Below are 24,121 nucleotides of genomic sequence, written 5' to 3'. Positions count from 1 at the left end.
CTGACCTTGCTAATACCTGCTCACCCTTGAAGTTCCTTCATCAGAGCTGTGTCCCCTGGTCCGTGGCTTCGGTCAGGTCCCCTACTATAGGGTATTACCACTTCCTGCCCTTCTCCTTTGCAGCTCTTATCACAGATAGAATTAGAGGCCTCTCTGCCTGACGGCAACTCCTCAGACTGTTCCCCGAGGTCAGGGATTCCTGGCTCACTGCTGCAACCCAAACAGCTGGCATGGTGCCTGGCACATGGCAGCCGCTCAGCTGTGGGAATAAATCACTGCACCCACAGGCAAATTACCATCCCAACGACTGCCAGGATTCTCCCCAAGCCAGAGTTGGAGGGAAAACTTTCCAGCTCCTCCAACTTCATTAATAATGGAAAAAGGCCAGGCCCCCTTATGAGAAAATCAACGAGCGTCAGATGCAGCCAGAGCCGGGGTGCCCAGGGCAAAAGGAAACCCCCCTCCTCGCCTTCGGCGAGTCCACCTGCCTTGTGCTGGTTGACCACGTCCAGCTCCTTGTGGGTCGTGCAGAACTGCACCAGCAGCCCCAGCATGCCTGCGTAGTTCTGGTTGGGTTCGAGGCTGAGAATGGCTGACAAGTACTGTTCCACCAGTCCGGGGTTCTGAAGAGGAAGGCACGAAGCTGGCGTGTCACACAACCATGGGGTGGGGGGAGCATAAAGGCAGCAATGCCCACCACCCTCCTGCCCCCGGCACCTCTTTCCACAGCTTGCTGAGCTTCTTCACAGCGCCATCCACGGCGTGCCTGTGGGAGCCACCCAGCACCTCCAGCAGGAGCAGGCACTGCACCTCCACCTGTCAGGGCGTGAAACGTGAGTGGAGGCGCCGTGGCCCTCACAGCCGGCCCAAGACCTCCATCGGCCCACTCAACTCTGGCCAGATCCTCCTCCCTCCACCGCCGACACGTGGCCCCGTCCCAGCATTACATCTGTTCGCTCAAGCATCTCATTAATAAATATATGCTGAGCACCTATGAGTCAGACGGAGAAAACACATGGAGAAGGGGACATATGTGGGCCCTGCTTTCATGCACCTCATAGTTCAGAGGGAGAAAAAGATACTACAAGACAAACATAGAGATGAATATGTAATTCCAGTGAGGTAAGGGCCCTGCAGGAAAAAGATAAGCATCCTATCACATACCTGCCTTGACTTTCCCTTCATTCATTCCACAAACACCTGCTGAATACTGACTAAATGGCAGGCACCACACTGGGCACTTTAGTCATGAAAGTAAAGACTGATCGGATGATCCCGGCCTGTGTGGAGCTCCCCGTCCAACCCAGAGAGAAACACATCATAGGTGCTCAACTGAAAAATCTCAGAGACTTTATACACCACAAATACCCATGGCTACTGGGGAACAGTGCAAATGGCCACCCTGAGGAAAAGGGGATGCTTATCAAGAAGTCTGCTGCACTCCATCTGCACGTGTACAAAATGACAGGTGAACATTTTTTTTTACAGTAAAAGATTGCGAACAACATATGGCCATCAACAGGGGCCTAGTTATATATACTACAGGACATCCACTCATGATTAGTAAACAGTCATCAAGAATGAGAAACTCGGGATGCCTGGGTGGCTCAGTTGGTTGGACGACTGCCTTCGGCTCAGGTCATGATCCTGGATTCCTGGGATCGAGTCCCGCATCAGGCTCCCAGCTCCATGGAGAGTCTGCTTCTCTCTCTGACCTTCTCCTCGCTCATGCTCTCTCTCACTGTCTCTCTCTCAAATAAATAAATAAAATATTAAAAAAAAAAAAAAAAAAAAAAAGAATGAGAAACTCTTGGGAGCCTGGGTGGCTCAGTTAGTTGGGCAACTGCCTTTGGCTAAGGTCATGATCCTGGAATCTCAGGATGGAATCCCGCATCAGGCTCCCTGCTCAGCAGAGAGTCTGCTTCTCCCGCTGACCTCTTTCCTCTCATGCACTCTCTCTTAAATAAATAAATAAAATCTTTAAAAAAAGATTAAAAAAAAGGAATGAGAAACTCTTTTTTGCACTACTCTGGAACAAATTCTAAATCTGGTTAAAGAAAAAAAAGAGGGGGCAACCTGGGTGGCTCAATCGGTTAAGCAGCCGACTCCTGACTCAGGCTCCGGTTATGATCTCAGAGTTGAGATCAAGTCCTGCATCAGGCTCTGCGCTTAGTATACAGTCTGCTTGTCCCTCTCCCATCCCCTCTGCTCATTCCCAATAGCGCTATCTCTAAAATAAATAAATCTTCATTAAGAAAAGAAAAAGGAAGCAAGGTGAAAGAAAAAAGTACTTTCAATACACTAGTGTTTGTGTAAGAAACCCTGTTCAGTCGTATATACAGAGCATGTAACTATCCATATAAGGAATCAGTAACAGAGGAACCCAGACGGCTAGAGAGGGAAACAGGTATAGCATTCTGTGCTTATTGAAACCACATTCACAACTACACTGCTGTTTTCTCTTCCTAGAATATTCTAACCCCTGATCTGGACACAGTTTGTTCAGATCCTTCAGCCCAAACGATGCCTCCTCTGAGGCCTCCTCCCACAATCACCCTGTACTGTACTCTCTCCATCTTCCTACCTGCCTTTCTGCTATGTGACCTTCATCTCACCACTTATTAGCAGACCTGTGTGTCATCTACCTTCACCACCAGAGTGTAAGCTCCAGAGGCGCCTGGGTGCCATAGTTGGTTAAGGACCCAACTCTTGGTTTGACCTCAGTCATCATCTCAGGGTCTTGAGATCAAGCCTCACGTTGGGCTCCACGCTCATCACAGAGTTGACTTGTCCCTCTCCCTCCCCCTCTACCCCTCCCTGTGTACATGCATTCTCTCTCTCTCAAATAAATACATCTTTAAAAATAAAATTTCTTGGGCGCCTAGCTGGCTCATTTTGTTAAGTGACTGCCTTCAGCTCATTTCATGATCCTGGAGTCCCAGGATCAAGTCCTACATCAGGTTCCCTGCTCAGCAGGGATTCTGCTTCTCCTTCTGACCCTCCCCTTCTTGTGCTCTCTCTCTTTCTTTCTCGCTCTCTCAAATAAATAAACCTTTAAAAAAAATTTTTTTAATTTTTTTTTTCCTTAAAAAAAGAGGTGTAAGCTCCAAGAGGGCAGTGTGCCCTTTCTTGTTCCCAGCTTTTGGCCCAGCTCCCAGAACAGTGCCCAGCACGTAGAGACCCTCAACAGATGCTTGAGCAACTGAATGCATTCTGACGCACACGTACAGTTGACATTGGCAACAAGTAAAAACCCAGATTCAAGACACAGGAAAAACAAGCACGATCTCACGCTCCTAGAAACACATCAAGATGTGGGATGACCCGTGCCACTCACTAATCCAGAAGCATACGTACCTAGGGTCACTGGAAATAAGCCAATGAGGGAGCCATGATAAAGCATCTTATAACGAGGCCTAGGTAGCAATGAAACCCATAATCTAAAGGGAGTTCAGTTCCGCTATCCATTACCTGCCAGGTTTCAGTGTTCTTAGCCTTCAGTTAATCACTTATGACTCCATGGTCACCCCCAGTGGCGTGTTGGAGAAGCTCCCAGGGATGGGACCATCACAGTGTCTTACTAGCCGCTGCTTCGCGAGAGGAGCTACAGTTTTCTAGCGCCACTCCTCACTTAGCTGCCCAGCCCTCTGTACGTTTCCACAGCCCTCTCACACCCCATCCTGAGCCCTGCTTCATGACAACTCATGGAGGGGGGTGGGGTAGGTGGCACTTCTTCCCATTTTGCAGAAACGGGCAACAGGTTCAAATATCATGGCCAAGAACCAGAGCCGTACCTCCAGCTCCTTTTCAATGAATCATAAGACCATTCCTCTTGTTCTCCACTAAGCATATCTAGATATTCAAATGAACCTCCCAATCTGGCCTTTTGGGCTATCTCTGGTGAGCAGACATGTTGAAAGGCAGGCTAGGGAATGTGGAAGAAGCCAGCACAGAATGGGAGGAGGGAATTAAAGGATCGAAACAAAAACGCAAGAATTCCATTCCATCAGCCAGTTCAACAATGAAATCCAAACATAGGGGAAGGAATGATTAGCCAGGAAAAAAAACCAAAATGATTTACATTATTGCATTTTCTGATTTACTTTCTCTCTCTCTGTTTTCTCTGCCCTGGCCTGATAAATCTTCCACACATATGCCATGAAGGCAGGAACTGTCTTTCTCTGGCTCATCAGTGTACTCCCAGAGCCTAGCACCATGCCTGAGAGAGAAGCTCCAACATATGTGATATGCAGATGAATGGCATTAGGCTGCCCTCATGACCATTCATCAATATCACATGTGTCAGGACAATTCAAAGCACTCGGCAACCCAGCACCAAGAAGAGCACTTTCCGGAGAAGGTGCTTAAACACGTCCCAACTCTGTGCAGAGAGGTGACCTTCACTGCTCCAAAGACCCAGGGAACCTACCAGTTTGTTCCAGATGTCTCCTTGCCGCTTGGCTCTCGAGGGAAACACAATGCGCACCAGTAAGCAGGTCCAGGACAGGGCCAGCAAGGCAGCAGAGCCGCTACTCTTACTGCAGAGGGGAGGGGTGAGGAGGCAAAGGGTAAGTGCAGAGAAGGAGCCTCCATCTTGAGGACAAATGCTCAATGCAAGGCCCTGCCTGGTATATAGTACCCACGCTTGACCTACGACTGGGCAGAACCAGAAACTGGTTCCTCATAGATCATCTGTAACCACTCAGGACAAGAAATGCAGACCTTGTCAGCCAAATTCCCTCCTCTTAGCACTCACAACTAAAGCGCAAAAAAAGGTTTCCCAGCATAAAAAAAAAAAAAAAAAAAAACGGTTTCCCCTATTTAGTGTCCACTGGTCATTTGCTTCCACTGGTTTCCCAACCCTGTTCCTCAGGAAAGTGGTTTGTCCACTGAGCCTGACATCCTGGCTCCTCCCTTCACTGCAGCAGGCAGACTGCTGGCGCCACTCAGAGTTTCAGAGAGGAAAGAGAGACATGCTCACACCTGCTCAGTGCAGTTCACCTATAACAGCTTCTGTGAACAGGACTCCAGCAAGCCCCAGTAGGCCGGACCTTTCTCTCTTACCTGGGGACACCAGCTTTGGAGCCAATGCCTGAAGACTGCAGAGAGTGCAGAAGGTTCTTAGCAGTGGCTTCTGGCTGGGCCTCAGCCAACTGTTGGATGGCTGCCTGCAGGGCCCTGCGGGAAGCTGCATCTCTACAGGTTGGAATGAAGGGGAAAGGTGATCACTGGGGGGTAGGGACAATACAGCTTAGGCCAAGCGCTCGGAAAACTGGATTATACTACATTCCAATGGTTCCCAGATGATGGGATTAAGAAATAACTAGAGAAATCTCCTTCCTCCTAGGGTTCTAGAAGCAGCTAGTAAGGGTAAATGAGCCATCAAGGCTGTGAGGGCAACACTGGCATTTATGGAACACTAACTACGGGCCTCAAACTAGGCCAAGTCCTTCCACCCACAGGACTGTTGACAGTGTACAGACTCATGAAGTGGCAGGCACTGTTCTGGGAGCTCTACACTTACTAACCACCACCTATGCGGCAGATAATAGCACCATCCCCATTCTGCAAATAGGGAAAACAGAGGCACAGGGAGATTAAGTAACTTGGCGAGGATCCAACAGCTGGGATGGGACACAGCTCCAAAGCCTGGGCTCTAACCACTCTCCTGTACCACCTCTCTTGCAAAGGGGCTGCAGGCACAGGGCCTTCCGCTGGGACTCACCTATATCGGTGCAGCGTCAAGCAGAATAATCTGCAGAGCCCTTTCACTGCTCCCTCTGGCAGATCTGAAACCAAACGTCATGCAGAGATTAGTCAATAAAAACTACTTCGTGAGCACCTGCTTGAGCCAGGACTCTGCCAGACATGATCTGTACCATGGGACACTTCCTGCAGGTTAGAGGTGGAATTCCCTGGAGGAAAAACCCACAGAAAAATCGGACTCCAGGAAAACAGCTGGTACAGAAAGGTTCTCAGGTGGACATGTGTTAAATAAACAAAAGTAAGACGATGCAGTGGCCTCAAAGTCTAACACGCTGGCAAGTGCTGCTTCTGGGGCACTGGGGCAATTCTGCTTCTTAGGCCTGGGTGCTGGTTCCACAGTTGCGTCTAGTTTGTGGACATTAAGTGGGCTGTTTGCCTAAGGTATGTGAACTCTTTATGTTTCTTCTAAAAAATGGTTTTTTTGTTTTGTTTTTTAATTTTTTTTTAAGATTTTGTTTATTTATTTGACAGATAGAGATCTCAAGTAGGCAGAGAGGCAGGCAGAGACAAAGAGAGGGGGAAGCAGGCTCCCAGCTGAGGAGAGCCCGATGTGGGGCTCGACCCCAGGACCCTGGGATCATGACCCGAGCCAAAGGCAGAGGCTTCAACCCACTGAGCCACCCAGGCGCCCCTAACAAATGGTTTTTAAAAAGAGGACAAATTGGGACACCTGGGTGGCTCAGTCAGTTAAGTGTCTGTCTTTGGCTGAGGTCATGATCTCAGGCTCCCGGGATCGAGTCCCGCATTGGGCTCCTTGCTCAGGGAGGAGCTTACTTCTCCCTCTGTCTGCCGCTCCCACTGTCTGTGCTCTCTTGTTCTCTGATAAGTAAATAACATATTTTTTTTAAAAAATAAATAATAAAAACAGGACAAAATTAATGTACTCTGAGGGATCAGAGAAGGGCAAAGCACCTCTAACTGGAGTGGCTTCCGAAGGTTCTAAGGACACACAGCTTGGCCTAACAGATCCGCAGGCCATGGAAAAGTGCAGAGAGAGATGTACAGTGTGCTGTTAACCACAGGAGCACAAGCGCAGGTGTGGGAATGCATAATGCCCCACGGGACACATGAGGAGGAAGAAGAGGAGGACTTAATTAGCACTCACAAGGTGCCAGGCCCTGCTCTAAGCACTGACACATGGTTCCTCATTTAATCCCTGTAAAGTAGGTATGTGACTCGGGCCACTTTGAGATGAAGAAACATAACCCCAAGAAACTGAGCAGGCCAGCCGCATGAAAGAGGCTGTAACAACAGGGGTCAGTAAAGGCAAACCAAGCTGTGGCCGGCTCTGCCTGCCGGACTGAAGGACGCAGATGAAAGGGAGAGGCTGTAATGGGGGAACGTAAGCTGCAAAGTAGAACAGACTCCCACGGGAGGTGCTGAGAGCCAAGGGCTCGCACAGCACCTCCCACCTCAGGTACCCCGATGGTGGGGACAAATGAACGAGGGGCAGGGACCTCGTCCCTCCAGGGCCCTGAACACTATACTGGTCCCCTGGACTGGGGGCTCTTTCATTGACCAAGGAAAAGAGTGACTGGGGCCAGCAAACAGGTCGTGGCTGAGAGTTAACATACACTGGGTACTCAGCAGAACCAGGCACAGTGTTAGGCACCGTCCAAACATATTCTCATTTACTCTTCACATTAACCCTCTGAAGGAGACACTATTGCTGTCTCCACGTTCAAAACAAAGAGACAGGCTCAGACAAGTTAAGTAACTTGAACCAGGTCACACAGCCTGAACGTGGCAGGGCGATGGCCAGAACACAGAGCCTGTCTGACCCAAGTCAAGCCCTTCATCAGTGACATCTACACTAGAGGCTGGTGACTAGAAAGAGAAGGCTCAGTAAACACTCCATCAGTGAGCCTCAGGGTTCAAGTACATGAAGGCAGGACTGAGGAGAGCCTCAGAGGCAACTCAGAGGCAAATCAGGGCCTCATGGGCTGGCCCATACTGACCATCTGCATCCAGGGCTAGGCAGCTTTGAGAAAGTCTTCAGCTCCCAACCCACCAGAAAATACCTCTCCCCACCTTTGCTTACCTCACTTGGTTATCTACAGCCCTAACAAAGGAGAGGCCAGAATGATTATTGCTACCCAGTTCCTTAGACTCAGAAAATTAGAAAATCGAGAATTTTTAAGATTTTATTTATTTACTTGAGAGAGAGAGAAAGAGCACAGAGGGAGAGGGAGAAACAGACTCTCTGCTGAGGAGGGAGCCTGATGTGGGACTCGATCCCAGAACCCTGGAATCATGATCTGAGCCAAAAGCAGATACCTAACCGACTAAGCCACCTAGGAGCCCCAAGAACTAAAGATTTCATGCGAGTAGTTAACTTCCCACCACCAACTTGCCCATCAAAGATGACTACACATCTTACAAATATTATTCACCCTGAGTGCCAGAACTTCAGGGTGGCTAAAGAGAAAAGTCACTCTGAAAAGGTCTTGAGTAGTTCATAAACTTCACACACATGTTAAACGCCTTCCTCCATAAAATGGGAAAGTGCAGTATTCAGCACTGGCAGGAGAGCCACCCCTGTGGCTCGGAAGGTACGTACAGATAGTACTTTGTCACAAGGCAGCCTTTTCTAACTACAACCCTGTTATGAAAAGTGACCAGAGAGACTTCTGAAGCTGCCATAAAACTCATGCACTGAAGCGTTAACACAGAGAATCTCTTAGAAGCTGACAAACAGGAATGGACGGAATTTACATGCAACGTTAAAAGGCTTGGGTATGTAACCAGGCGGTGGTGGATCAGAAGCAGCAAATGAGCACTTGGATGAAGCAGGTTCTTACTCACAAGAACTGAAAGCTGAGGGGCAGGGAGACCCAACTCTACACAGCCATGATTCTCAGACTCCAGCAAACGCAGCAATCACCTAGAGGGCTTGCTGAAACCCAGATATTGGGCTGCAGCCCCATGGTTTCTGAATTGGAGTTTCTGGGATGGAGCTGAGAATCTGTATCACAAACACGTTCTGACATGATGCTGATGCTGCTGGCCCAGGGACCACACTTTGAGAACCAATGCTATTCAGTAAAAACATACCAAAAGATAACTCAAAAGCTAATTAGGAATTATTGGATGAAAGCAAACTAGTCCAAGGGGCGTCTGGGTGGCTCAATTAGTTAAGCATCTGCTCTCGGCTCAGGTCACGATCCCAGGATCCTGGGATCCAGCCCCGTGCTGGGTTCCCAGCTCAGCAGGGGAGTCTGCTTCTCTCTCTTCCTCTGCCCCTACTCCTGTGCTCTCTTCTTTCGCTCTCCCTTTCTCTCTCTCAAATAAATAAAACCTTAAAAAAAGAAAAAAGAAAAACAAAGCAAACTAGTCCCCCCCCCCCCCAGTTCCAATATAGTCAATATACAATGTTATATGAAGGCAAATGAGTCCTACACACCCCAATGGGTTGCAGGGACAGCCCTGAGTGCGGTACAGAATCAGGATAACTACACGTGCTCAGTATTTCTCAAAATGTGTTCCCCAGATCCTAAACAGAAGGTTAAAAGAAAACACTGGATTTGAAGCTTAATAAAGTTAGAACCTTAGAAAGTTAGAACTGAAGAAAGCTTCATAAAGTTAGAACACCTTCCTGGAATATGCTGTGAATCTCCCAGAGGGAAGTACAAAGTATGACATCTTCCAAACTTAATTTGACCTTGGAATCTTCACTGGTCAAATCACCTATCACCATCTTGCTGACTTCCATCGAACAAACTGGGAAAAATGGGATCCCAAATCATAAAGAAAATGTTTTTTGCATTTAATAAATTACTTAAGACTTTTGGTATCTTTTAGAAATATTTCCAATCAGGTATCTGGGTGGCTCAGTTGGTTAAGCAACTGCCTTCGGCTCAGGTCATGATTCTGGAGTCCCAGGATCGAGTCCTGCATCGGGCTCCCTGCTCAGCAAGAAGTCTGCTTCTCCCTCTGACCCTCCCCACTCTCGTGCTCTCTCTCTCTCTCTCATTCTTTCAAAAAAAATCTTTATTTTAAAAAAAAAGGGGGAATATTTCCAATCAAAATGGTTAAAACTGTAAAAAAAACCTCTGGTACCTAAGTGGATCAGCTCTCTGCTAACCCAACTGTTTCAGTGCACAGTACAACAAACAAATACAGCAAGGGAAGGCAGAAGGTGCTTTGAGGGGAAGCTGCAGCCATGGTTCTAAACAGAGAGCACAATTTACTCTGAAACGGAACTGTCTCTCAGCCACATAGATGTAAAATAAATACCTTTTCCGGCAACACATTTCCCCAGTTCACTGAGGATTTCTCTCCGTTCCTTCACACTGGCTGTTGTCACCTTCCCAGCAAAACGTTTCAGTGTCTCGGAAACCTGTGAAGACCAAATCCACAGCAGAAATTTCAGCAAACTACAAAACAATGAGTGTATGTGTGTGTGTGCACACGCGCGTGTCCATGCACTGGGGAAGGAGGTACAGAGTTCAGTGCAGGTCCCTCTAACCCAAAGTTTCTCGACCTCCACATTGCAGACATTTAGGGCTGGGTAACTCTTGCTGTGAAGCCATCTTCCTACGTTGTAGGATTTTTTTTTTTAAGATTTCATTTATCCATTTGACAGACAGAAATCACAAGTAGGCAGAGAGGCAGGCAGAGAGAGAGGAAGGGAAGAAGACTCCCCACTAAGCAGAGAGCCCGAAGCAGGGCTCGATCCCAGGACCCTGGGATCATGACCTGAGCCGAAGGCAGAGGCTTTAACCCACTAAGCCACCCAGGCACCCCACGTTGTAGGATTCTGAATGGCATTCCTGGCTTCTAACCCCTCAACGCCAGTAACAACATTCCACTCCTCCTGCCTCAGTTGACAATCTACACTGTCTCCAGACATTGTGAAAAGTCTCTTGGTGGGCCAAATCACCCCGGGGTGACACGTATTTCTTTAACCCAGTCAAGCAGTCAATATACCTTACTTCAAAGTTTAGACAAGAAGAGGCAAAGCAAAAGGCCAAAATCTTAGGACAGAAAATGTAAAACCCAGTGAGGGCACAGTGGCTGACAGGTAGAAAGTCAAGAGACGTAACCCCAGCTCTGCCTCTTACCAGCTGTGGAAATTCAGTCAAATTATGTCATCTCCTTGGACCCCCTGGGTGGCTCAGTCAGTTAAGTGTCAAACTCCATTTCGGCTCAGGTCATGATCTCAGGGTCATGGGACTGAGCCCTGCACTGGGCTCCGTGCTCAGTGGGGAGTCTGCTTAAGATTCTCTCTCTCGGGGTGCCTGGGTGGCTCAGTGGGTTAAGCTGCTGCCTTCGGCTCGGGTCATGATCTCAGGGTCCTGAGATCGAGTCCCACATCAGGCTCTCTGCTCAGCAGGGGGCCTGCTTCCCTTCCTCTCTCTCTGTGATCTCTTCCCTTCCTCTCTCCTACTGTGATCTCTCTCTGTCAAATAAATAAATAAAATCTAAAAAAAAAAAAAAAAAAAGATTCTCTCTCTCCCTCTGCCCCTCTCCCCTGCACACTCTCTCTGGCTCAGTTGGTTAAGCGGCTGCCTTCGGCTCAGGTCATGATCCCAGCATCCTGGGATCGAGTCCCACATCGGGCTCCTTGCTTGGTGGGGAGCCTGCTTCTCCATCTGCCTCTGCCTGCCACTCTGTCTCCCTGTGCTTTCTCTCGCTTCTCTCTCTATGACAAATAAATAAATAAAACCTTTAAAAAAAAAAAAAAAAAACGATTAGGTCATCTCCTTGACCACCAGTTCCCCGTGTATACCAGGCAGGTAACAGCACCCACCTCGCAGGCAGTTAGAGGCTAAGGGAGAGAGCCTGTGTAGAGCATTTACTCTTCTCTCAGCACGAGGTCAGCCACTACCACCAACAAGCCTTTGTGGTAGGCATCTGTCCCCCCACTTTACATGTGATGAAAAGAGCAGACTTCCAGAGGGAAGCCATTGCTCAGACTGGGCCTGAGAACCATAGCAGCTGCATTTCTGAAACTAAGCCTGAAACTGAGAGGTCTATAAACCACTGCCAACCAACCCTTAGCTTTCAACCACCATCCACGTTAGCACAGCTGCATCCCCTGCACTGAGGGGAACTATTTCAGAGGCAGGTCTTATTAGCAAAGTAAGATTCAAGGGTGGATAGAGAAACAAAATTATGCTAAGTTTTTCTTACATTTAAATCCCTGATATAATTCTACTGGCAATGAGTAAACTCATGCCAAAACTGTCTTCCACGTAAGTGATTGTTTTAATACTGTCTTTTGTTTTTATAGTTATACATGCAGATAATTAAAGAGTCAATGCCATGTCAACTATACTTAAAAAAAAAAAAAAAAAGCTGAAGAGTTCTGGGACGTCTGCTAGAAAAACCTGTCTCTTGCCTTCACTCCCCAAGGGCACCCTCTCACCAATTCTGGCTCATGATTTTGGGAGTTACCCCCATTCTCTAAATAACTTGTCTGTGCCACTACTACTTGATTTTTCAGTTTTGCTACTTTTTTTTTTTTTTAAGATTTTATTTACTCATTTGACAGAGATCACAAGTAGACAGAGAAGCAAGCAGAGAGAGAGGGGAAAGCAGGCTCCCCACCAAGCAAAGGGCCCAAAGTGGGAGTGGATCCCAGGACCCTGAGATCAGAACCCGAGCTGAAGGCAGAGGCCCAACCCACTGAGCTACCCAGGCGCCCCCGTTTTGTTACCTTTTATAGTAGCGCTCTTTCTCCAACCTCATCTCATACCCTCTCCTTTTCCCCAACATAATTCCTCAGTTTCATAATATGGGCTAGCTCAGCAGTCGGTGTTTACATTGCATATATATGGTAAGCATTCAACCTCTAATTAATTTTTTTAAGATTTTATTTATTTACTTACTTATTTTTTGAGAGAGAGCATGTGCAAACGTACCCGAACAACCAGAAGAAGGAGCAGAGCGAAATAGAACCTAAAGCAGGCTCCCAGCTGAGTGTGGAGACCAACCCCATGATCCCGAGGTCATGACTGGAGCCAAAATCAAGAGCTGAATGCCCAACCGAGCCACCAAGGCACCCCATTCAACCTCCATTTAAAGATTTTAGGTATTTGTCAGAGAGACAGAGAGAGAGAGAAAGACAGGCAGGCAGAGAGAGATGCAGGCTCCCTGCTGAGCAAGGAGCCTGCGGCAGGACTCAATCCCAGGACCCTGGGATCATGACCTGAGCCAAAGGCAGACACTTAACTGACTGCGCCACCCAGGCGTCCTTCAACCTCCATTTAATACACTGTGCTACTACCCTACACAGCTTTATTTACCCTGGAGTTGATTTCCCACCTTGCCTCAGTTTGCCTTGTTTTATGTGGTCTAATTTGCATTTCGATCCCAAACTTTGTGCCACTTGTCTAAATCTCAGTACATTTGGGCAGAACTCCACCTTCCTGAAGAAGTCTCTCCCAGAACTTGATGACCTGCCCCAATTTGGCAGGTGATCCTCTACAGATGGGACACAGTATATCACCTGAAAAGGTACTCTCTCTTATGTTATGTTTAGATGGAGCATATCCTCCATTTTGCGAAGTCCTTGCAAATCTGAAAATGTTCTAGCTTCACAGCTGACTTAAGTTTGTTTGGATAAAGAATACTATGTTGAAATCATTTTCCCTCAGACTACCTAAGACATTGCTCACTGAACTCCAGCTTTCAGTGTTGTTACCAAGTCCAGTGTCATTCTGATTTTTGATCCTTTGTACAAGACCTGACTTTTCCCCCTGCAAACTTCTAGGATCTTCTCTTTGTGTCCTAGGTTCTAAAGTTTCGCACTAATGTGCTTTGTTGCAAGTCTATCTTCATCTATTGTGCTGAGCATTCTATTATGTGTCTGGAAACACACCCTCCAGTTGGGGGCAAGTTTCTTGAATTACTCTGCAGATGACCTCCTTGGATATTGGGCCTCCTCCACTAGTCCTCACAGCGATCCTGCTTTACACACTCCTGAGGGAAAAAAAAGTCCAGGCTTTTGCCAAGGTGGAGAAAGACAGCTGGCGATCTGACTGCATCTGAAAAGGGCTTTCACCCAATCCTCCTAACTGACCCCTCCTACTCACCCTCATTTCCAGAGGTTAGCTGATACCCCCAGCTCTCATCTGTCAGAGATTCTGCCATGTGAATCAGGTTGCTTCTCAGCTTTCCCAACTGTTGGCCTAGGAGTCATTGTCCTTGGGTCTGCTAAATCCTTGCCATTTCTCACTTTGTAGTTTCTAAAAGTTTGCTAGTGTTGTCTGCTTCCCATTCTCCCAATCCCTGTGGGATTACTTTTTAAAAAAAAAACCTTTTACTAGTTTTAGTGAGGGCTGAGGAGACATCGAAAATAGATGCATGAATACAACCCACTCTCTACCTAGAATTCCCACATAGCTGTCTTTCTAGGATAATATTAGATTCTTGGCTACAGTTTCTCTCACAAAGTTGAAAGAACTTTTTAGATTTAAGCCTCTTCTTTCTCTTAATGAGATAATGAATTGAGGCCCCATCAGAAAACTGAAGAAATGCACACCAAGATCTTTTAGAGAAGTCTTTTGTTGGTGTGACCAGATGCAAGCAGCCACACGTAGCTATCCACACACTGAAATGTGGCTAGAGCAATTGAAGAACTAAAATTTTCATTTCATTTACTTTTAACTAACTTAACTAGCGATTAAATACCCACATGGCTACCATAATGAACACCACAGCTCTTGAGAGATGTTTCTCCACTTGAGTATTAATGTTAAACATTCAGTGTCCCCTAACCCCTTTCAAGTTACCCAAGAGAGTAAGCTTTTCTTTCCAGGATTCAATATAACACACTTGAAACAAATTACCAGCCCCCTGCACAGAAAATTCTCAAAACACAACTCCCAAATGTTCCCGAAGCGCTCACTCTCTAGTCTCAGGGCCTCCCTATCAAAATCAATTAGTCTCCTCTCCCCGGAGATCCAAGTAAGCCAAGCTGTCCCTTAGACACGGGTTTCTTTTTCCCATATTATTGTCTTTTCACTCTAAAACACTCGTGACTACAATCGAGGCTAAGGTGGAGGAAAAAGTTATTCCCAAGTCCTTCCCGAACTAGGAGGTATTACACTCAAGGATGGTAAGGCTCTTCCAAGGTAGTAACGGTCCTTTTACTTCCAACACTGGTCCTAAGAACCATCAACGTATAAAGTGCCCTACTTTATCTCACTGAACCCTCACAAGCCTCTACCGTAGGTACTACCTTAGCCCCATTTTATAGACGAAAAGACTGACACTTGGCGGAGCTAGGTAAGTTGCCGGGGATCTCACGGAAATCAGCGAGCTGGGACTCAAACTGTAGAAACGCAAAGCCTGTGCTCTAAGTCCCTGCACACCGTGGGTGCTCGAGAAACGTTTGCTGAACGTAAAGTTTAAGGACGAGCCGGCGTTGGCCGGGGCTCACTGCCCGAGAGCGCGGAGAAATGCAGCAAAGACTCGTAAAGGTGAACTTCTGCAACTCCAGGGTCAGGGAGAGCCCCGCCGGGCGCCAGCAGCCGAAGCCCAGGCCGGAGCCCCTGACTTCTCCAGTCCGGGATCAGTGTGCGCCGCGCGGGCCGGGCCGGACCAAGAGCCGCGGGGGTCGGCCGGAGACGGCCCCGGGTCCAAGCCCTCCGCAACCACTGCCCCCCAGTACCCCTAAGCCAGCGGCAAGAGCGGTCTGGCTCGACGGCCGCCGTCCACACCCAGTCACTGGCCGCGTTGGCCCCGCAGCCGCCCGCCTCACCTGCGTGTCCGCCGCCATCCTGCCGGCGCTGACTCCGGAACCGCTTCCGGAGCGCTTCCGGGTCATAGCGCGGGCCCACGCGGCAGGGCGAGGCCAGGAGCCCGCTGGGCCCGGGCCTGGCGCCCCCGGGCGGGACGGCGGCCGCAACAGCCCGGGCTAGGAGGCGGGCAGCGGGATGGAGTGCCTGAACCGGCGCCAGGGACAGTGGAGGCCAACCCCCAGGGCCTGCTCTTCAACCCCGGGGCCCGTCTCAGCCTGGCCTCGTGGGAGACAAAGGTCTTTGAAGATTTATAATGTACCACCCCGTAGTCTTAGACCCGCTTGAGCCCACATGGCCTGTGCCAAGGGAAGGCCACATTCTTTAAGGAAATGAGATTCCTAAATGGCAGAACTGACCTAGGTAAAAGGGACACAGCGAACTAGCATCTTCTCCTGAGCTTGTAACCAGTGGCAGACAATGTAGTTAGAAAACAAAGGGGAACTCTGGCTACCAGGGAAGTATTGTGGAGCTGAGAGGGGGCTGCACAGGACAAAATGTTCCAGATTGGGACGTCAGCAAGGCCACAGGGTGGGAGCCTGAGGTCAGTAAAGGACCTCATGGTCCAAGGGACATGGTCTTAATTTTCAGTGTGCAGACGGGTCAACTCTACAGACTACGGTCTCAAGAAAGGGGTCTGTGCAGCTTAGCTGTTGGCCCTCTTAGCAATGGCCTTCAAACTGTAGTAAACCTAGTTACAAAAAATACTTTTCCATCAGGACCCAGTACAGATTTCTAACAACCTCAAGGAAACACCTACCCTTGCAGCAATCACGTTTTATCTTGGTCACCACCTACTCAAAATATCTGAAGGACCCAGGCTAGTGGCCAGATAGCCATGGAAATAAGAATTCTGGTATAATAGAAATTCAGTTAGGGGCACCAGCTGGCAGTCCGTGGTGCATGCACTCTCAATTTCTGAGTCGTGAGTTCAAGCCCAGAGTTGGGTAGAGATTACTTTAAAGAAAAAAAAAGAAAGAAAAAGAAAAAAAAAAAACAGCTAAAGCTGGGTGGTATTAGGGGGACATGGGTGACTCAGTTAAGCGTCAGCCTTCAGCTCAGGTCATGATCCCAGCTACTGGGAAAGCAGCACCTCAATTACAAGAACACTGGAAAGGGGGAAAAAAAAAAAAAAAAGGACACTGAAATGTCAACTTCAAATAAAGCTCTACTGTTCCACAATGGCTCTAGTTTCTAGTACAAAGCACTATGAACCTCAAAATGCACAAAATGAAGAGTCCAGAGACACTCAAGAGAAGTAAGCCTTTATTTCCTTGTTTCACAAATAAACTTGGCTGAATTTGTTGCTTTTTGCTGATTAGTCGAAGAGACCAAATCCCATATCCTCATCCGACTCCTCCGACTCTTCCTTTGCTTCAACCTTGGCTGGGGCTGCAGCAGCAGCAGGTGCAGCAGTGGTGGCAGCGGCCACAGGGGCAGCAGCCACAAATGCAGATGGATCAGCCAAGAAGGCCTTGACCTGAAGCAAGAGGAAAAGTTCATGATCAAAATAGTCATTCACAACCTCTGCTATCTACAACCCCTCAGCTCTAGTTCAATGGCCAACAACTTCTCAGCCACTGAAGCCTTCCCTGGAGCCTTTCTTGGAGATGATCAGGCAAGACAGCTTGGGTACGGCCTGGTAAGCTTAGACCCAGCTCTTACAATCAACTAACCCCTCTTCTGGTTTCTTGTCATTTCTAAAAAGTCAAGGACACACCTCCCCTGTCCCCCAACTTAAGGAAACTCTTAAACATATATGATCATTAAACGCAACTAAGCATGCTACCATCTATTTATCCCATTAGAGCCACTGTGGTCCTAATGGGATTTTTACCTTTTCAGCAAGTGGGAAGGTGTAATCAGTCTCCACAGACAAAGCCAGGACCCGCTTGTATCCATTGATGATAGAATGGGGCACTGATGCAACAGTTGGGTAACCTATCTGCAGACAGACGCTGGCAACATTGCGGACACCCTGAGGGGAGGAAAAAAATTCCACGTCAAGTGAGCTAGGTAACTTACAGTCAAGACCGTGAAGTCCAAGCGAAGTTCAGCAACAGACAAGACTGACTTGCTATGTCTCACAGAGGGCGCTTACCTCACACCAAATGCTTCCGGCAGGGTAATTCAGACACAGTAATTTATAAACGCTTTTTGCCCCTATTCCCAACATGATTATTTCCCAACACGATTATTTCCTATACCATAATGATGACACTTACTTCAAAAAGTCACAATTTTGTGAAAATGTAAACTAAGCTAACCATTCAGTTCTGTGAGAACAACAAAAAAGGTTAAGCTAATTCCAGATGTAAATTTCATCCACTACTGAGATTTCCAAATAATTAAAACTATATATATTGAACACAATTTTTCATTTGTCCAAGAAAACAAAAAAGGAATTATATCTTCTATCTCCTTATTCATCAATTAAAAGATATTTTAACGGCAAAAACTAAGCCAGCTAGTCTCAGGAAAAGTCAATTCTCCCCAAACAGGGTACCTGGCAACATTTACTTATACACGGTCCTCATTTTTCTCATTTCTCCTCAGACTCAGGACACACTACTCAAAATCTCAGGTTTTACTGCAGGTCCTAGAGTAACAATTGCCCTATTTGCCCAGTGCTGTTAGAAGGCTTTATACTGATTAATTCATTAAATCCCTCAACAACCTTGTATTATTACTGCTGTTTTACAGACGAGGAAACCGAAGTAAATAGATTAAATCATTGTCCTTGGTTATGTGGCTAATTTCAGATGTGTAGCCAGGATGCAGTTTGAAACTGGCCAGGCTCTCTACCATTAATCAAGGGCCTGAAATGGACAGCTTTTACCTCCAGGAAGCGAGAATGCAGAGTTTCCTCTGTAATGTCAAGCACTTCAGGGTTGTAGATGCTGCCATTGTCAAACACCTGCTGGATGATCAGCCCAAAGGAGAAGGGGGAGATGTTCAGCATGTTCAGCAGTGTGGCTTCGCTGGCTCCCACTTTGTCTCCGGTCTTAATCAGCTGCACATCACTCTGAAAGAACAAGGTAACGGTTGGCAGTCAACACCAGAACAGCCTGCAAGCCCACAGAAACCAAGTCCCCACCACTTGCCTGGCTAGCACTGGCAAGCCAAGTCCACTCACCAGGATTTCAATGGTTCCTCTGGAGATTTTAGTGGTGATGCCTAAAGCCTGGAAGAAGGAGGTCTTCTCGGGCCCCAGACCAGTGTTCTGGGCTGGCACAGTGACCTCACATGGGGCTATGGCACCAGCACGGGCAGCAGCTGGCACCTACACGGAAACAACAGTGAGAAGTCTTCTCTCCACAAACACAAGTTGAAAATGCTTTTAAGGAGCCAAAATTAGTGATAAGAACTCGTTAGCCGTTAGCCGTCCTGATTCTCTCCTTACCTTATTGGCCAGCAGCATGTCCCTGATCTCAGTGAGGTCCTCCTTGGTGAACACAAAGCCCACATTCCCCCGGATATGAGGTAACAGTCTGCAAAGAGAAGTTGCCAGGAGACAGTCACCTTTCAGCACCATTCTTCTCCAGGAAAGGGGAGAAGGGAGGACAAAGATGCCTAAAAGAATTAACTGACTTTTCCAGAGCTGGGTTGTTCTCCAGATGCCCTCGGATGGCCTTGCGCATCATGGTGTTCTTGCCCATCAGCACGACAGCCTTTCCACGGAGGGACATGCGGATCTGCTGCATTTGCTTTGAACCCACATTGTCTGCTCCCACAATGAAGCATTTTGGATAATCATCCAAAAGTTGCTACAAAAACAAGCCAGAAACAATGGTTAACAGGAAAAAAGAGAGAAAATATCAAAAGAAATCAAATCCCATAATCACTGGCTTCCATCTCACTCCCTTTCTTCTAGGCTTTTGAAGTGATTCAGAAATTGGGACAATTCCTCCCACTGGGAGCCACCTGAGTTGCAAAATTGACAGACTGTATCAAAGATTTGTACCCTTGGGTGCCTGGGTGGCTCAGTGGGTTGAGCCTCTGCCTTTAGCTCAGGTCATGGTCCCAGGGTCCTGGGATCAAGCCCCACATCAGGCTCTCTGCTCGGTGGGGAGCCGGCTTCCCCCTCTCTCTCTGCCTTCCTCTGCCTACTTGTGACCTCTCTCTGTCAAATAAATAAAATCTTTAAAAAGACAAAAAAAAATAAAAACAAAAGATTTGTACCCTGAATACGAATGGTGAAAATTAGGTATCTCCATTCAACCCCTTTTTTTTATTGTAACATTTTTAATTTTTCCCAATTATAAGACATGTTTCTGATTCTTTAAAGAGCTGCATCAACAGAAAAAATGACTATTCCAAACAAGGTTACAGCATTTTAAGCACGAGGTAAAACAAATACAACAAAACGTTACTTGCAGAATCTAAACTGTGGATATGACTGGACAATCCTTTTAAGTTCTCTGTGTATCTGAAAACGTTCCTGATCAACAGGGGAGAACGGAGGAAGCGCCACAAGGCACAGAGTCTCCTTTCCGCGCAGGGAAGACCCCCGCCACCCCGCCACGGAGACCATCCAAGAGCCCACATTTACAGGGTATTTGGTATCTTGAGGGGACCTAAATACGCAACAAGTTGCCACTTCGTAGTGAGTCACTCATGGGCCTTCCCAAAATGGAGACAGAAGAGCAGAAGGATGATGAGTGCTCTCTGGAAACCAGACAGACCAGAGTATCAATGGTGTCATCTCAGGAGCCATTTAAACTGCCTGAACCCACTTACCTGCAACAAGGATTGGGGGGGGGGGGGGCAGATCTCCGCTGACTGTGAAAACTAAACGAGATTTGCCTGAAACGGTCGTTCAGCAGCTGGCACCCAGGACGTGCTCAACACATGACAGGGCAGGATTCCTATCAGTGCCCAGGCCCCAAGCAGCATAATGGGCGATGGCGACCCATCCCCGCACTTACGATAATCTTAAGGAAGTAGTTGGACTTCCAGGTCGCCCTGTCTTCCCTGGGCATCACGGCGGTGCGTCAGGGATTGCCACGCAGGGTTTAAAGACGATGTCACTGCGCAGAGGAAAGGAACTCAGACACCCCCCTACACCCGTTACCACGGCCCCATCGGGCTCCAAGGCCGAGGCCTATGCAGGCAGGCCACGCGAGGACGCCCCCCAGCCCGACTTAGGGCTGCCGCCGTCGCCGCCACTCTGGGAGCCCAGGCCACCGCCGAGGCCCCAGGCCGGACAGGGCCAGACCCGCCCCCTCCCAAGAACCCGCAAAGAAACCCCCTCAACCCATCTCTCCCGCCGCCGGGTCCCGGTGCGGCCGCAGCAGCCACACGAACCTCTCACGAGGACGCCTGGAGAGAGGAAGGCCGCGCGCCGGCGCACACCTTTTATATGTGAATGAAACAGCCAATCAGAAGATGAGGACAGTGTCCCCACTTATAGGCTGGCGCCGACGCCTATCTAGTGACGCTAAATTGGTGTAGACAGCCATTGGGTAATATTGCTGCCACTCCAGCCAAAGGGAAGCCGTCTTTAAATAACGCCGTTAAAGAAGGCGCCGCTGCTTGTTGGAGTAGCTGTCTCCAAGCTGCTTCCCTCTGCTGGCCTGGAGCCGCTCGCGTTCAGGGGCTAGAGCTTGGGCGCTGAGCGTTCAAGTTTTCTCCTGCCACTTTGTCAAATCGCAAACAGAAGAGTACGATGTGGAGCTGAGGCATAATTGCACACGCGTTAGAAACAGCATGGTCTCTTGTCTATAGTTTGTTCTTCCCCCTACCAAGGCAGAGGAACCCTCTAACACCTAAGTCAGATCATTATCTCATCTGCTCAGAATTCCTCAAAAGTTTCGAATTTGGGGCGCCTGGGTGGCTCAGTGGGTTAAAGCCTCTGCCTTCGGCTCAGGTCATGATCCCAGAGTCCTGGGATCGAGCCCCACATCGGGCTCTCTGCTCAGCAGAGAGCCTGCTTCCTCCTCTCTCTCTGCCTGCCTCTCTGCCTACTTGTGATCTCGGTCTGTCAAATAAATAAACAAAATCTTAAAAAAAAAAAAAAAAAGTTTCGAATTTGCTCAGAGAAAAAGCTTAAAGCTTAAACTGCCTACGAGACCCTACAGGATCTGCTCTAGACCTCCACCCCTATAATCTTATTCTTTTCCTACTGACGCTCCCTTCCAGCCAGACGATGCTCTTTGGTGTTTTTCCAAAACACACTCCCACTTGAGGGGTCGTGCGAATAGCTAGTCCCTCTCCCGGAAGACTCCTTGCTGATATCCATGGAATTAACTTCGAGTCTTGGTTCAAATATCATGTGCTCAAGGAGCCCTGCCCGATCGCCTTACTTAAATTTACCCGAAAATTCACTACTACTTCCCCTTTACTCTATTCTATTTTTTCTTTTTTCATCTTTTAGCACTTCCACCTTCTAACACACTATATAACTTACTATGTTGTTGGTTGTCTGTCTATCCCTGCAAGAAAGCAAGCTCCACAAAGCAGAGACCTTTGTCTTGAGCCTGGCACATAGCAGGCACTTAATAAGTATTTGTTGACTGAATGAATGCAAGGTTTGCAGTAAGAAGACCTGGATCCAAAAAAAAAAAGAAGACCTGGATCCATATCCTTCTTCTACCACTTGCTAACTGTTATCTTAGGAAGTGATTTCACCCTGCTGATCCTCTGTTTCCTTTTCCTTAACTATAAAATAGGGATAATGAAGTATGCACATTCTAGAGTTGCTATGAGGATTAAATGAGATACGTGTCTTTTTTTTTTTTTTTTTTTAAGATTTTACTTATTTATTTGACAGAGATCACAAGTAGGCAGAGAGACAGGCAGGGGGTGGGGGGAAGCAGGCTCCCCACTGAGCAGAGAGCTAATGCAGGGCTCGATCCCAGGATCCTGGAATCATGACCCAAGCTGATCGCAAAGGCCTTAACCCACTGAGCCACCCAGGCACCCCCACGTGTTAAGTCTTAACACAGTCCCTGAAATGTAGGAGGATTTCTAGTTTTTTATTATGCATTCATTCTACACTTATTTGAACACTTGTGTTAGATCAATAATTTTTTCTTTCTGGTAATAACTGAGGTAGACCCTAGGGCAGAAGGGGTGTTTCTATCTTCACCCTTTCAAGTTAGAAGTTTCTGTATTTTTGTTTCAAAGCCGCCTAGTGCCTCTGATGACCAGCTGTTTAGAGAGCTGTTGGAGTCAGTAACTGCTAAGATCTTTTTAATGACAGTGTATTACTGCATGCTCAGCATTGTGCTAAGTACTTTCCCTGAGGAGGTACAGTATTAGCATTTCCGTTTATCAATGAGAAAATTCACAGGTTAAACAGCTTGCTCAAGCCCTAATAATCAATGGTTTGGGAACTGAAATCTAGACGCAGGTACAAAGCCCCTGAGTCTCACGATGCTATACAGCTCCTTCTAAACCTTGAGGCTGTCTCTCCCCAGATGCACTTTTCCAAGTATATACACACTCAATGGTACCTTTCCGAGGACATCCTGGCTCTGATGATATAAATACCATCTCTAATTGTAGTACATCAATATAATGGAATATCATGAAGCCATTAGAAAATGATGCAGATGTATATTTATTGACACGGGAAAATACAAAGTACAGCTGAGTGAAAAAGCAAACTACAGTGAAATGTGCCATATCCATTTCTATAAATAAAATAAATTCGACATGGTCGGGAAGGATAAACCGTCATCACCTTTGGGTGAGGGTCGAAAGTAATTTCCATTTGAGCTCACTGTGAAATGGCCAAGATTCCAACTAGAATTCAACATGCTGGGACGCCTGGGTGGCTCAGTTGGTTGGGCAGCTGCCTTCCCAGCATCCTGGGATCGAGTCCCACATCGGGCTCCTTGCTCCGCAGGGAGCCTGCTTCTCCCTCTGACTCTGCCTTCCACTCTGTCTGCCTGTGCTCACTCTCGCTCGCTTGCTCTCTGACAAATAAATAAATAAAATCTTAAAAAAAAAAAAAAAAGAATTCAACATGCTGCTTTTGGAAAACCATTCCAGAGAACAGGGAAATTGTGAAGCATCTCAAAGGGGAACAGTGCTATCCAGGAGGGCCCCCCACTGGAGTTCTGGCTCAGGCAAGAAGGAAGCATGCAAATATGGACATGACCACTAGGAGGGCAGTAGAGAGCCATCCTCCACTCTAAGTTCACCAACTTCCACTGGGCAGGTTCCACACCTAAGGTGTGGTGCCAACACATTGAGGGGGTGGTGTCTGGTCAAAGCAGGAACACAGGCAGAGGCAAGCCCTGGGTTCACATCCCGCCTTTGAGCTCACTAAGAGGACTGTGTTGTGCATGTTCGTTCTCTTCTCCAAACCTCCTTCCAGTTCTGTAAGTGTGAGGCCACCCACAGGCCCACATGAAAATGCCCTCCCTCAGCGAAGTGACACCCAAGCACGAGGGCAGGGCGTGACCCATAACACGGGGCCCAACACTGCTCCCCCTGCTTCTCCTCACCAACTGCTGAGGGAAGAGCAAAGCTCAGGCAGGGATCCCATCCCCAGGGGGCTTTCTGCCTCAATTAAGGGAACATCACTGAGTTACCTTCAATATGGTCCCCATGAGTCTGGAAAAGGTTTGGTCTCTCTTCTGGTATTAAGTTGTTACCTC

The 24,121-nt window shown here is 47.8% G+C and overlaps 2 protein-coding genes across 2 annotated transcripts in view; both read right to left on the bottom strand.

The window, feature by feature from the left end:
• GCN1 (GCN1 activator of EIF2AK4) overlaps window positions 1-15,619 on the bottom strand; it is a 60,557-nt gene extending 44,938 nt beyond the window's left edge. Inside the window, exons 1-7 of the mRNA XM_082699685.1 lie at window positions 15,476-15,619; window positions 10,003-10,105; window positions 5,726-5,789; window positions 5,065-5,196; window positions 4,430-4,538; window positions 718-816; window positions 489-623 (exon numbers count right to left, since the gene is read on the bottom strand). Coding sequence (XP_082555811.1) covers window positions 489-623; window positions 718-816; window positions 4,430-4,538; window positions 5,065-5,196; window positions 5,726-5,789; window positions 10,003-10,105; window positions 15,476-15,541 — 708 coding nt within the window. The 5' untranslated portion in view covers window positions 15,542-15,619. The remainder of the gene's footprint in view (window positions 1-488; window positions 624-717; window positions 817-4,429; window positions 4,539-5,064; window positions 5,197-5,725; window positions 5,790-10,002; window positions 10,106-15,475) is intronic.
• Window positions 15,620-16,756: 1,137 nt separating this feature from the next.
• RPLP0 (ribosomal protein lateral stalk subunit P0) lies at window positions 16,757-20,904 on the bottom strand. Its single transcript, XM_082699717.1, has 8 exons — window positions 20,820-20,904; window positions 20,441-20,542; window positions 19,104-19,279; window positions 18,916-19,003; window positions 18,649-18,795; window positions 18,352-18,537; window positions 17,350-17,490; window positions 16,757-16,992 (listed from the first exon to the last, which is right to left on the bottom strand). Exons 2-8 carry the CDS (start codon window positions 20,492-20,494, stop codon window positions 16,831-16,833), a joined length of 954 nt encoding a protein of 317 aa, XP_082555843.1. The 5' UTR covers window positions 20,495-20,542; window positions 20,820-20,904; the 3' UTR covers window positions 16,757-16,830.
• Between the last annotated feature and the right edge of the window lie 3,217 nt (window positions 20,905-24,121).

The sequence above is a fragment of the Mustela nivalis genome, assembly GCF_964662115.1.
Source record: "Mustela nivalis genome assembly, chromosome: 14".
NCBI classification, from domain to species: Eukaryota; Metazoa; Chordata; class Mammalia; order Carnivora; family Mustelidae; genus Mustela; species Mustela nivalis.
This window is presented reverse-complemented; position numbering and strand designations above follow the sequence as displayed.